The sequence below is a fragment of the Poecilia reticulata genome, chromosome 7, assembly GCF_904066995.2.
Source record: "Poecilia reticulata chromosome 7, P_reticulata-male-v2, whole genome shotgun sequence".
NCBI lineage: Eukaryota > Metazoa > Chordata > Actinopteri > Cyprinodontiformes > Poeciliidae > Poecilia > Poecilia reticulata.
In genome coordinates, this window is record NC_088836.1 from 6,985,010 (window position 1) to 6,998,861 (window position 13,852).

General features: G+C 38.5%; 1 protein-coding gene across 12 annotated transcripts in view; it reads left to right on the top strand.

The window, feature by feature from the left end:
• LOC103466968 (paired box protein Pax-7-like) overlaps positions 1-13,852 on the top strand; it is a 27,190-nt gene continuing 13,338 nt past the window's right edge. For 4 of the 12 annotated variants that reach the window (XR_014088125.1, XR_014088124.1, XR_014088123.1 and 1 more), the window contains exons 1-8: positions 2-1,285; positions 1,920-2,158; positions 2,273-2,411; positions 2,523-2,648; positions 7,064-7,263; positions 8,372-8,531; positions 9,209-9,399; positions 10,988-11,255. Coding sequence is in view for 9 of the 12 variants with exons in the window: in XM_081608710.1 (XP_081464836.1) it covers positions 1,201-1,285; positions 1,920-2,158; positions 2,273-2,411; positions 2,523-2,648; positions 7,064-7,263; positions 8,372-8,531; positions 9,209-9,399; positions 10,988-11,255 (1,408 nt within the window). In the remaining 3 variants the exon portion in view is untranslated. Of the gene's footprint in view, positions 1,286-1,919; positions 2,159-2,272; positions 2,412-2,522; positions 2,649-7,063; positions 7,264-8,371; positions 8,532-9,208; positions 9,400-10,987; positions 11,256-13,852 lie in introns of all 12 variants that reach the window. The other 8 variants (XM_081608703.1, XM_081608709.1, XM_081608702.1 and 5 more) reach the window with 8 other exon arrangements.

Consider the following 13,852-nt stretch of genomic DNA (forward strand, 5'->3'; position numbering starts at 1 on the left):
CAGAAACATTTGTTTGTACTAATAAACTGGACTGTGTACATTCCCACCAACATCAACTGTTAACTTATTTTTAGTTGCACATTAAGATCACGCTTCAGAAGACTGACCAACCAGTTTCTGGAAGTTAAACCTCTGCCCAGAAGATGGCGCTGCTGCTCTCGTTACTTTTCAGGGAGTTGTTATTTTTCCATATTTCAGCAGTGCAACCTACAAAGTCGATATTTATTTTTTAGAATTCAGTAACTTTAATGTAAGAGCATGGATCTAGTATTGTGTTTTTGGACTGCTGGGCCAAGTCAAGAATACTGTATTTCCAAGAAGTCTGAGAATCCTCAAATATCCGAGCTTTTCTTCTGCCTTCGACGCAGCACTGCAATTACAATTCTTAGATATCCCAGCTTTTCACCAGCCTTGAACGCATCATCTCCCGTGCGCTGAGAAAAGTCGGTCCGCAGCTGGGGGATTCGTGCACGCGCATTTGACGATTTGTATGCGTATTGTGTTAACCACACTTGTTCGATTTGAAATGTGTACATTTGAGAAACTGCTTACACATATATGAATGTTGAGGTGCGCATTCATGCATTGCACATCATGTGGTACAATTACAAATCTTTGACACTTGTGGATTTTTTTTTTTATTATTTAAGATTTTTTGCAGTCATAAATCTTCCCTGGCAAGATGTGCGGATGAGGAAAATGTGTGACTTTGGCTCCTCGTGGTTCCTGTCTTCCCATTGGTTGCAGAAACTCGTTTACATTTGGCTGCAGAGACCTGTTGGAACATTCAGGTAAGAGAAAGCTTCAAGAACCTTCCGGGACTTTAGACCTGTGCCCGTCACCCTGAAGCCCTTATGATGTAAAGGATCGCTGATGCGGCTTGCTGATTGAGTAAGCTGGTCTCGGAGTTTGATCAGTTCTGCCCAATATAGGACGGTCTTTGTGCTCTAAATGCAGCACTACATTTTCCCTCTGTGCTGAGGAGGATTTCATGCTCTTCTGATTTCATCTCCTAATCAACATATTGGATTATCTCAACATTTTTTTTTTCCCCGTTTTACACCAGATCAACAACGCAAGACTTGAACTTGATATCAAGAGACGCCTCTGCTCTTTAATTAATTGCATCGTCCCCCTCAAGCCCCATCCCCTCCTGTTCCCCCTCCCCTTCTTGTCAAGTCCATTCTTGTTTTGCGTAAAATGTCTTCGTTACCAGGAATGGTCCCGCAAATGATGCGCCCGGCACCCAGACAGAGCTACCAGCGCACTGGACTCCCGCTGGAAGGTGAGCTTCACTGTGTGGGGTAGAGGGCCCAGAGAGAGGCGGGCTGGAGGTCAGCGATTTCATTTATAGATAAATGAATGAAATTAAATAAAAGAAAGGTTCAAATGCTTGGGCTATTCGAAACACCGACTGAGTCGGTTTTATTGCTAATATAATCATAAATTATTTATTATTATTATTATTATTATTATTATTATTATTATTATTATTATTATTATTATTATTATTATTATTATACTTTTATTATTGTTATTATTATTATTAGTGTTGTCGTTGTTATATTAAGTTTTCTGGGTGATATTTTTTGGAACTGGTCGTAAAAACTGTATTCAATTTATTTCAAGGATAAAATTCTGTTGTTTTTTTTGTTGTTGTTGTTGTTTTTTGTTGTTGTTTTCTTTTTTTTTCTTGCCAAACGATCTATGAATATTCAGTGGCCACCTTTATCACATTGAATTTATGTGCAAAAAACCGGAAGGTCGGCAACTTCGATATCTGAAACGAGTAGCCTAATGAAGACGAAAATAGATCTTCTACATCTTTTAATTCAGTTTCAACTAGCATTAAAGAAAGAAAAAAAAGCACAGTAGCAAAATTAATATATTATTTTAAAAAAAAACTTCATGTGTGCCAGCAGTATCCACTGCTCTCGGGCAGGGACGGGTCAACCAGCTGGGAGGTGTTTTCATTAACGGCCGGCCTCTACCAAACCACATCCGGCACAAGATAGTGGAGATGGCCCACCAAGGGGTCCGGCCCTGCGTCATCTCCCGGCAGCTGCGCGTGTCTCACGGCTGCGTCTCGAAGATTCTCTGCCGGTTTCAGGAGACGGGTTCAATCCGACCAGGAGCCATCGGTGGCAGCAAGTCCAGGGTGAGACAACTCGATAAACGTGTGTGTGTGGGGGAGGGATTGCGCATGTGTGAGTGTGTAAGAGCGCGTGTTTGTGAACAACATGCATTAAGTGTGTACCTCAATGTGCGCGAGGTCCTGCAGCAGTTATCTCCGTCGGAAGTGGAGACGCGGATAGAGGAGTACAAGCACGACAACCCCGGGATGTTCAGCTGGGAAATACGGGACAAGCTGCTGAAAGACGGAGTGTGTGACAGAGGCACAGTCCCTTCAGGTTATTATTATTATTATTATTATTATTATTATTATTATTATTATTATTATTATTATTATTGATAATATGACCATAGGTCTATTTTTCTAATCACGCCTGGACCAATTGCAGTGAGTTCCATCAGCCGCGTGCTTCGAAATCGATTTGGGAAAAAGGATGAGGACGAATGTGACAGAAGGGACGAAGACGCAGAAAAAAGAAACAAACACAGCATAGACGGCATTCTGGGCGGCAAAGGTAGGAGCGACAGCTTTCAGACCGTCGGCTGCTATACTCTAAAGTGATAAACTGTCGACAAATTGGGTTCGGGCAACTTTGTCGCTCTGGGTTCTGTGTTTTCCCAGCAGGCGCTTAATTATTTATATTGTTGAATCGCTAAAGTGGATCTGGGTCCCCTGGTGATGGTTAAATGTTCTGCCGACAGCAAAGCAGACGGGTGACTGCTGGCTGCAGTCAGGTTGAGTTAGGTCACTGACACATGGCGGGGGGCCTCGGCGGCCTGTTAGGAGCAGAGCAGGAGCTTTTTCTAATGTCTGAGAAAGAAGAAGAAGAAGAAGAAGAAGAAGAAGAAGTAGGGCATGATTATCCAACCTAGCATACCTGCAGTTGGAATGATAGACTTGCAATTAGCTAAATTAAAAATGTTAATAGATTGATATTAAAACACACTTTCCTCTTATTGTGTGAAAAATATTCTTTATTACTTTCGAGCCTGGCTCCTCCTTTGCACACACTGGAGAATATGTTCCTGTTTGGTTCCTGTCTTCCTGTCATCTGGGTCTTAAGTTTTAATAATTTGATGACTGAGCCTATTACAACTGGTAATGAAACTAGAGTGTAATGAATAGGCAATTGTACAGGAGAAGGTGTAATAGCTCCAATACATTTATCCCCTATCAGCTCTCACTCTCTCATTCCCATGCACATGTTCTACATTCAAAGGCTTTAAAGCAGATTAAACTGAGCCCTTTATTTCTTTTCTCTGTCATCCGTCTCGGGCGCACAGCACGTTTTGAATTCAGATTTTAATGCGTAAATCTGATGTGATGTTTCTGTAGAAAATGTTGAGAGTTTAAGGTTAAATTAAAGAGTTCTGACTGTATTCCCTTGCTACAAACAAACCAATCAAGTATTTTTTAAGCACCAAAATAAAATATGCTACGTGCAAGATATAAATTAGTTATGGCATCACTTCGATAACAAAAATAACAAAGAGAAAAAAAACAACAAAAAGATCCAAATGACTGGAGATGCTTCACTGAATTCTTCACATTAGTTAATGTTTTATATCAGTTTGAGGAAAAATTCTCAAAAATGTGTTTGAATTTTATTACGCATTCTCGAAAATAAGATACAACCCATGTAAAAAATAAATAAATAAAAATACATATAGTGGCAAGTTGTAGCTATTAAAAATCATTTTCCCCAGGCGCACACTTATACTCCACACCATCTTCACATTTGAGCAGGTTGAAATAAGGGCCCAAATGTTTGGAGGCTGATAACACAATCATCCCAGCATTGGTCTGGGGCTGTGTATCACTTTATTAAAGTGGGATTAATTTCCCCTTCCTGCTCCCCCCATACCCCCACCCCCTCGGCTTGCACCAAAAATCCTCGTCTTAATGAATATACTAAAAAAAGTGGTGGAAAAAAAAAGAGTGTGAAGCACTGAGGATTTTTTTTCAGCACTAATAATTTCAACTGTTTTACTGTCTCATGTCAAAGCATGTTTGATGTTTTTTTCCTCTGACATTAACACTGCATGTGAGCCAGATTCTAGACGACGTCTGACACAAAAAAGGCAGATGAAGTCAAAATTATTTTAGTACTAATTTAAATTGTTCTTGATTTTACATGCACTTTTTAGGAAAAGTCATAAATTGATTACAGTTATTATAGAAGCGACACAGGGCTACAGTTCAGCCAGAAGGCCTGAAATCAAATCATGGCCTTGAGTATTTCAGCATGGAATTTATATGTTCTCTCTGCATGGGTTGTTAAAAAAAACATGACTATATAAGGTTAATTAGTTGCTCAAGATTGCCATTAGGTTTATATGTGTGTGTATGAGTGTGTGTTTATTGTTGCTTTGTCCTTTCTGTTGCTCTGTGATGGACTGACAACCTGTCCAGGGTGTTTCCTGCCTCTTGTCTCTTTTTTTTGCAAGTGTACTTTTTGCTGCTGGCCAGTATAAAGCAAAACAAACAATCAAAAAAGAAAAAAAAAATCACATATATAATTGCATAAATTAGCAAGCCCCACATGAATAAGCCTGTTCAATAGTGAATGTATGGATGAATTGAACTGAAACAGGACATAGCTATGCCTACCCAATCTAACCCAAGGTTTTCTTACCAAACAGCCAGTGAACTATTCTAGAGTCCATCTGACAAGGTTAATTCCTGTTTTTATTAGCACTTTAGCACCTTTTCCTTCAAAGTTAACAATAACAGCTTTATAGTAGCAAAAATTTAGGGTCATAATTGTTTCAGAGTTTTAGGAATAATGGAATAATGGAACACAGAAAAACAAGAAGCAGCTGGAGAGACAGAGGGTTTATGTCATACGCTTGGACTCTTTTTGTTTAATGAAAAACATTCACAATAATTCTACCCCTGTGACAGTTTGTTTTAGATTATCTCTGTCTACCTTCTCCTAAATAAGGTAGGTTGTTGTAAGATTTGGCTGTTTAGGAGACAGGGATTGAATTATATTCTGAAACTGGGTCACTGTTGAATCTTAGCAGAGAGAAGAGCAGCAATATTCAGTTCAGCAGTTCCAGGAAATAAAGCGAATATTCCTATTTTGATTCTAAAGAAAGGAGAAAAGCAGCATTCTGATATTTTTGTATATATGCATTATGTGTTGGATATGATATACCATATGCTCTTCTAATTTATACTTGACTTATAGCTTCATTTGAAAAATGAAATTCATTTTTAAACACATAAATACATCACATTTTGTATTTTAGAAATTCACTTTTAGCATGATTGACTTAAAATGAACATTCTTTACAGATTTTATAAAAACTGGGGGGAAAAAAACACAAGTATTGACTTTTATTTTCAGTCCTTTCATTTTATAATTTATTTAAAGCGAAACTCGCCCTCAAGTTGACTTTTGTTTTGCTGATAAAGTGTCTAAATAGGTTATTTAGGATTCTATCTTTTTGTCTTTCTACAAATTTTGACATTTTTGTAGAATTTTCTTAGTTCTGCATTATTTTGCCTAAAACCGTCTCTCTGCTGGTCCAACGGTTCTTGTGCAGTTGAATTTTTCCATCGGTTGCAGCGGCACGGCTCGGTACCACTTTGCTCCCTCCCTCCCTCTCCACCACATCGCGGCCCTTATTCAGTCTACAACTACAGCATGCTTACCAGAGTCATTCCTTGTAGCCATCAAATGATGTTCAGAAGGCATATTGCTTACTGATAACGTCGTATCTCAGTAAAATGATCGTGGAGCTTATTACCAAAATCGATAATTAAAACAAACCGCTCTGCATTTTCAACCAATCTGATGTCAGGTAAGGATAGAAAACAAGCATGTGAACATGGAAGTTGGAATATCTTTTTTTCACATATGGTTCTGCAAACACACAAACAGCTGCTGCAAGGGGAAAAAAAGAGATAAGAAAGAAAAAAAAATGAAGCCGGTCATTCCTTTGTGTCTGCACTGAAAGAGCTGATGAACCACTCTGAATTGTTTACTGAAACAGTACATGCTGCACACTTCATGAAAGAAGGCTGACAGTTTGCGAAGTGGCCCTATTGTTCCTTTAAGACAGAAGCATGAATGGCTCTGCACAGACTCCCGCAACCTGACATGATTCGACTAGACAACAGTAAAACGGGGAGAGAAAAGCTTCTCTTCTCAGATGCGTTGGCTGGTCAGCATTTGTAATCTCCTTCCTTTAAGTATCTACACCAGGACATTGAGAAAACTGTTGAGTTTTGTCGCTTCTATTCAGATACGAGCAACAAAGAATCCGCTGCCCGTTGTTGGAGCCACGCAGGTTTATGTACCAGTAACAGCAAAAGATCCCAAAAAACATTTGACCACGTCTTTACATAAGTGTTGCATTTAGTTTGGAAACACGAGAGGGTTTAAGTTAATTAATAAACGAAGTATTGGTTTAAATGCAAGTAAAAGTTACTAGACTGTGTATATTTTTAGAAGTGAGGCTTGTTTTAACTGCCAGAAGGACTATCGATAAAAATGAGTTTATTTTATCTAATTTAGGCACATTTGTATGGCAGGATGTTGAACAATCTCCACTGTCTCTTGAGAAAGAGATCCCTGACATCATTTTATTTATATATTTTTTACATTTATTTATTTAAAGTTGCTATTTTAAATAAATGTTTATTTAAAATGTTTATTTTTAATGGATGGATAATGTTAACTTAAACAACTTTGGATCTTTTCTGGACAAAATCGTCTCTGGATTCATAAAGTAACAATCCTGAGATTTGGTCAGCTGTCCTGGAACAAATCATAGGTCAGGTTAAAGCATTATTTAGGGTTTGAAGCTGAAGTTCACATTTTAAACAAAATAAGGGCGATACGCTGTAAACCTAAATATAAATGTCACAGATTTAAACAGGAATATTAAATAAGTCCAATTGTCTTTTCGCTGGTTTCAGGAAGCCAAATGGAAGATGTGTCAGATGTGGAATCAGAACCTAATCTTCTGCTTAGAAGGAAGAAGCGCAGAAGTCGGACCACCTTCACAGCGGAGCAGCTTGAGGAGTTAGAAAAGGCTTTTGAAAGAACACACTATCCTGACATTTATACCAGAGAGGAACTGGCCCAGCGAATCCGACTGACTGAGGCCAGGGTTCAGGTAAAACTCAGACACATCCAGGGCTTCAGATGGGGTCGGGCTGTGTGGGATGAGTCAAGACAGGCAGAGCCACATAAAAGCAAATGAAGCTTGTTCCACTATATTCACATAAAAACAGATTCATTTCATACATGCAAATTCTCTTCAGCTTCATTGAAATATAAAATTTATAATCAGAGCTGCTTTCAATCAAACAAAGGTACATTTTTGAGAGTGTGGAGCCACCAAATAACCCCTGAGGTGATAAAGTTGTGCTGGCAGATAATTTGATTGTCTCTAAAAACCATGAAAACTGTGAGAGATCTATTTCTGATCAGTAATCCGTCTCACACACAGTAAAACAATGGTTCTATATTTTTATATGGTTTATATGAGTAGACAAAGTTTAAAGTGTAAGTGGTTTTAGGGTAACAATTTATTTGAAGGGGCGTGAATAAGACTGACATGACACTGTCATAAACATGAATTAACACCTGTCGTGAACATAAAGAAGTCTTTATGAATATTTATGACTGTTGTCATAAAGCATCATTCGATAAATTATGACACTTTTAATACAAAGTTGACATTATTCAAAATGTCTTTGTTATGACAACTTGACATTAACCAATAAATCTTTACTGATATAAATTTGTTATAAAAGTATTACTGATTGCACTTTAAAAATTAGGTAACTTTATGTTATTAAAGGTAAAGTTTAAACAGTAATGATTTTTGAATAATGTCAACGTTGTATTAAAAGTGTCATAATTTACCGAATGACGCTTTATGACAACAGTCATAAATATTCATGAAGGCTTATTCATGTTCATGACAGATGTTATGTCATGTTTATGAAAGTGTCATGTCAGTCTTATTCACCCCCCTTCAAATAAAGTGTTACCGGTTTTAGATTATTAAACACGTAAAGTCTCAGTTTTAGATTAAAAGTAATAAACAAACCTATTTAAAACATGTGCATGAACAGCCTTTAAAAGGTATGTAAGAGCTAAGTAACTTAAGTGAGAAAACTCAAGCTGGTGTGGCATTGGAACAGCCGTCCTCATAACCCAAAGCATAGTTTGGTATTCAACACACATTCATTCTTTCAAATGTTCTTGTTTTGAAGGTGTGGTTTAGCAACCGCAGAGCCAGGTGGCGCAAGCAAGCAGGAGCCAGTCAACTAGCAGCATTCAACAACCTCTTGCCCAGTGGATTTTCTTCAACAGGAGTGTCGACATTTTCATCATATCAGCTCTCAGAATCAGGCTACTCCTCTCTGTCCCATGGTAAAGCACACATCAAATGTCATCACTCGTTCTTTCTGTAGAGGCCGGTTCTTTTCTACACTGTGATGTTCTTTTTTTCTGTTTGCCTTAGGATTTGTGGAAGGGACATTTAGGTGTTTCATCGTTTTGTTCTGATTTCAATATGTCAGTATTCTGAATAATTTAAAGGGGTCAGCAAATGGGGAGTGGGGGAGTGATGTGCCCCGTTATTACTATAATATGGGAAATTTATGGGAAAATACTAATACGGGAGCACGGCAGGGCAGAGGGGTAAAATACGGTAGTTTCCCAGTCAAAACAGGAGAGTTGGCAAGTATGATTAGCTCCTTTTGTTGTTCCTTTTTCTAGGAGCGGGACACAGCTAAAAGCTCTCAGTTTTAAAGCTCAGGCAGCCAATGGCCATGTCCAGGAGAGAGTGGGTACTGGATTTGGAGTATAAACTAAGCACAGCTCAACTCGCTGCTACCAGCTTCACACTCCATATTTAAAGAGTAACTCTTTCAAAGGATAACCCAGGAATATATCTAGTGTTTCTATATTTACATAGTGGAAGTAGAAAGCCAGGTAGAACGCTCAAATCTTTCCTTATTTAAAACTGGGACATGGCTACATAGATGTTTTTGCCTTACGAATAACTTCTGTTGCTTATACACACATTGTTGCATGATGGTTTTCAGAGAATGATGATGCAGTTCATCGTCCACAACCACTGCCTCCATCCACGGTGCACCAATTTGGTCTGTCCAGTGCAGACAGCGGTCCTGCCTATGCTCTTTCCTCCAACTGCAATGGGTTCTCCAGTTATTCTGATTCCTTTGTGAGCTCTGCAGCTCAGAGCAATCCCGTTAACCACGGACTTTCACAACAGGTAAGACCTTTTGGGTTATTACTGATTAGCTCGGTCTGATTAAGTATGTGTACATATGTTTTTAACAACTTATAGGAAGCAAAATTTTATTCAGAGAATTGCCTCAATCTGGTGAGGGGCATTGTTTGCTACATGGGTCTATGTTGCTACCCGCAGAGTACAGAGGAGATGCGCTTTAATAATACTATCTCCCATCTCATCTGTGGAGAATGCCTCCTGAAATACTGGTGGTGGAGTGTAAACTTTATTTCAAGTCAGTTTGAGGTGCAGTTGTGATCTGTTAAGGAAAATTGCGTGCTGGTGTGTACCATGGTTTTACAAATCTACAAATCAGTTTTTTTTTTCCTTTTGGGCATTCATACACCATTAGTATGAACACTATGCAGTACTTTATAAATGAGACCACTGGTCTGTTGTGGTTTCGATATGCTTAGTTTATTCCTTATTACTATTAGATTTATGTTTTGACTGTTTTTTCCTCTCATGACATCACTGACAAGAGTGATGTCAGGCTGAGTCTGTCTCCACTTAGCCTGCTCCCTGGCATGCATTGTGCAGTTGGAAAAAGTGGCGGCCTCTGTAGATGAAAAATATAATAAAGAACAGCAACATGTAGGTCAATGGGTTAATAGGAAAGGGGCTGTGTCTTATCTTGTTCTGTGTATTTGTGTTTGGTAAAAGCTACCAGGCCATATGCTTACACTATGACGCCAAAAGTATTTGCTCACCCATTCAAATGATGAGAATCAGATGTTTCAATCACTTCTATAGCCACAGGTGCATAAAATTAAGCATCTAGGCATGCAAAATGTTGTGTGTCAATACTTCAAATGTGAGTCGATACTTGAGTATAGGAGGGAATACTTTTAGCAATACAGTGTATTTTTTTATGACAGTGTTAATTTGAATGCCAATAACTTCATGTTTGCATACTTTACATGATACTTGGTGCCATTTGTCAGCATTAACCCTGTCTCTTTCATGGATGACACTAGTGACTAAACTTTTGTAGCAACTAACTATATGGGCTCTTTGGTCTCTTTTGTCATTTGAGCTTTAAAACTGGTTCAGAGCTGTGTTTTTCTCCTAGATGAAGTCACAAAAGAAGCTGCTATTGCCATTAAAATTTTTTCCTTTGACATAGAACACGCTACTGAACCAGTGCTTCTGGTTTTTATTCCTGTATATCTTTTCTGTCTTCTCAAAACCCAGCTGATGGAGGTAGACGAGCGATCACAATAAACCTGTTGAAGGTTTCTTCCTGTTTCTTGCTGTCATATGATGCAAGGGTTAATAGCAAAATCAATGATTTAATAAAATCCACTGTCCTCTGCCACTACATGCTTGTCTAGAAGGAATAAATGCTGCAAGTTATTGACTTGATCCAATCAGCTGAGTTTCTTTGGAAAGAAGACTTTTTAATTTTTTTACCAATTCCAAAAATACAATGAATCTGAAGGCATCACTTAACTTGCAAATTTTTCTATGAGTGGAAATATTGTTTGATAATAATACTGTAGGTAATTCCTACACCTTGATATAAAAAGCTTGATGACGATCTTGAAGCACCTCTTTTTTCTGTTTGCAGGTTATGAGCATCATGAATAATTCATGTCGTGTTTCCTCAAAACCACACCATGACTTCTCACCGTCACCTCGCCCAAGGTCTTTGGACTCTTCTTTATCCAATATCATGGCCGCCAGCGGCAGTCAACAGTCAGCTGAGGTCTCTGTTAAGATGGCGGAGAGCTTTCATTCATCTGAATCTTACTCCCCAACCACATACGGCACCACCAGCTACAGCATGGACCCAGTTGTGACAGCCGCCAGCTACCAGTACAGTCAGTATTGTCAGCGTGAGTGTTATCTTATTACACGTGGTAAAGCTTTTAAAGCTGCAGTATGAAACTTTTATTTTAAAAAGTGTTTTTTGTGTGTTTGTTTAAGCTGTCGCTGTACAGTATAATATGAGAACAATGATCTGTGGATAGATTTGAGTTCTCTGCCTTGTTCTATGGTCCCGCTGTCATCTGTAGAAATATGCTGCTGCCAAACACTTTGTGTATGCGCTGCTCAGATCCTCCCTCTTCCTCTCTGCTATGCTACAGCTGGTTTACCTCAACGGAGTCAGCCATAAATGCTCAGGCTAGTTAGCATAGTCACTAAGGAGGGCAGATAAAAGGTTCCTCTACCATCAGTGAGGAACAACTTGTACTCAAGATTGATTGACAGTGGTAAAACCTTCCTTCTGGCTCCGATTGGTCATTTTTGATTGGGAGAAGTACATTTTTGTAGGCTCGAACTATTCACAGATTAACTGTCTCATATTATACTGTCATAACATGGCAACACTTTTAAGAAATATGGAAAAACATATTTTTTGTCAAAATTACATACAACAGATTTAAGGAAATGATATGTGTTTGATCAAGGGCTGGTAATAAATGGATTTTAAAAAATGACAAACTTGATTCTCACATGTAATCTCAGTTCTTGAAAATTCAATTTGATTCAGTTTATTTATGTAACTCCACTTTATAGATGTAATTTCAAGGTACTTGATGAAAAAAATCCTTTTAATTCAATAATAAATACATTCCAGTTGATCCCAGTTATCAAAACGTTAGTACAGTACTTCCATAAATTATTATTTAAAGCAGGTTTAAAAGTTCCTATCATGGATTGTATTGAGTTATTGACTTGCAGCATTCACGCCTCCCGGACAAACACATAGCAACAATCTCTTGCTTACAGCAATCTTTAATATGGAGCATGCATGTAGCGACAGCAGAGAGGAAAAACTCCCAGCAAAACCAGAACTGGGCTCAGTACAAGTGGCCATCTGCCACGACGGAGAAGACGGAGCAGAACGCACAAGAAACAACAAGCATGTAGGATTATGATGTTCATGAAAGTAAAACATTAATAACAGAAGAGGAAAAACGATTACCTGATGGCAGCATTATCTCAGTCTCAGTTCTGTATTCAGCTTGTTGATTCAGCGTGTTTATGGATGGTATAGAAAATCTGAATTTTACAGTGAAAATGAATTGCAAGAGTGCAGTTCTCTGTGGTGCACCTGTGCTGCTGAGCACCTGTTTATACAGTTGACCTTTCACTCTCACATTGTGGTGCTGTTTGTTAGGTTCTCATTGATCCAGGTGATATTTGGAGCTTCCACTTTTGTCTTCTGGGGTTTCTGATAAAGAAGCTTGACTTGTGTCAAATGCACTGGAGAAATCAAAGAACATTACAGTGCTGCCCACATGACAGTGGGTTTGGTACCAACAAGAAAACCAGCTGCAGGCGGGCAAATGGGAGTTTTTCTGACATCACCTGATGCTAAGATATTTAAACTTCTGGATCAGTAAGAGCCCCCCGTTAGTGGAGAAGTCCACAATTTTTCCAGTATTGTTTCTATGGTTTGGTATAAAGTATCTTTACAACAATTACTATATTAGCACACTACTTTTGCATGATATCCAATGTAACACTGTTTTAAACTGTACAGAAACAAGACGGGAAGGTTTGAAGGAAGCAGTAAGCAGTTAAGCTCACACAGAAAACCATTTTTTCTGGTAGCTGGTATTAATTCTCAACAAATATTTACTTAGTTATTGACGTTGCTCCTCCCAGGTTCAGCTGGTGATGCCTTCTCAGACAGAACGAGTGACAGTGGTGATATTAGAGGATCTGTGTACGTTTGGGCGTCTGGGAGGAGATAGGCAGCGTCTGACAGTTCAGATCCTCATGTGAACAGAAAGAAAACTGTCACACCTTTGCTAAGAAGTTAAAAATAAATAACATATATGCATGGGCAGGACTATCTGCCAAGATGCCATTTGCCTTAAGAGCTGGTGGGGAGCAATATTTGTGTGTGTGTGGTAAGAGGGATTGGGACAACGGAGGTGGGGGTGGGAGGTAAGGGGGGAGGCGATTTGCAGAAGGGCTTAGTGACAGGGACCCTTTAAGAGAATGTTTTTCCTGCCAGCCAGGTTTATGCCTTAAATCCTCTGTGAGGAGGCAAATAGATAGTCCCTGCCTCTAAGATATAATGTGTTTACACTTATGTACATGTCAGTTATTTTACTCCTGTGGACTCTGATCTCTACTGTACTTCTTTATAGCAAAGGTCAAATGTCAGAGTAAAGTGCTAAAACTAATAGCAGGAACGCTAGCTTGTATTCAGTTCACTCATAATAGAGACCTTAGATAACAATTTTGTCAAGATAATAGAAAAATAACAAAAATGTAAATTTAAATAAAATTTAATATACAATAATATATATACATATATATGCATGCTTAGGGATATAGGCATGCTTAGGAATCCATATATTTATATGTGTAATATATTTAGACAATAAAGCAAGACAACGACTGGATGGAAATAAAATATAGGTCACAAAAAGAACCCAAGGGAATGAAGGTGGTGAGTTTGCTTAAATAGATC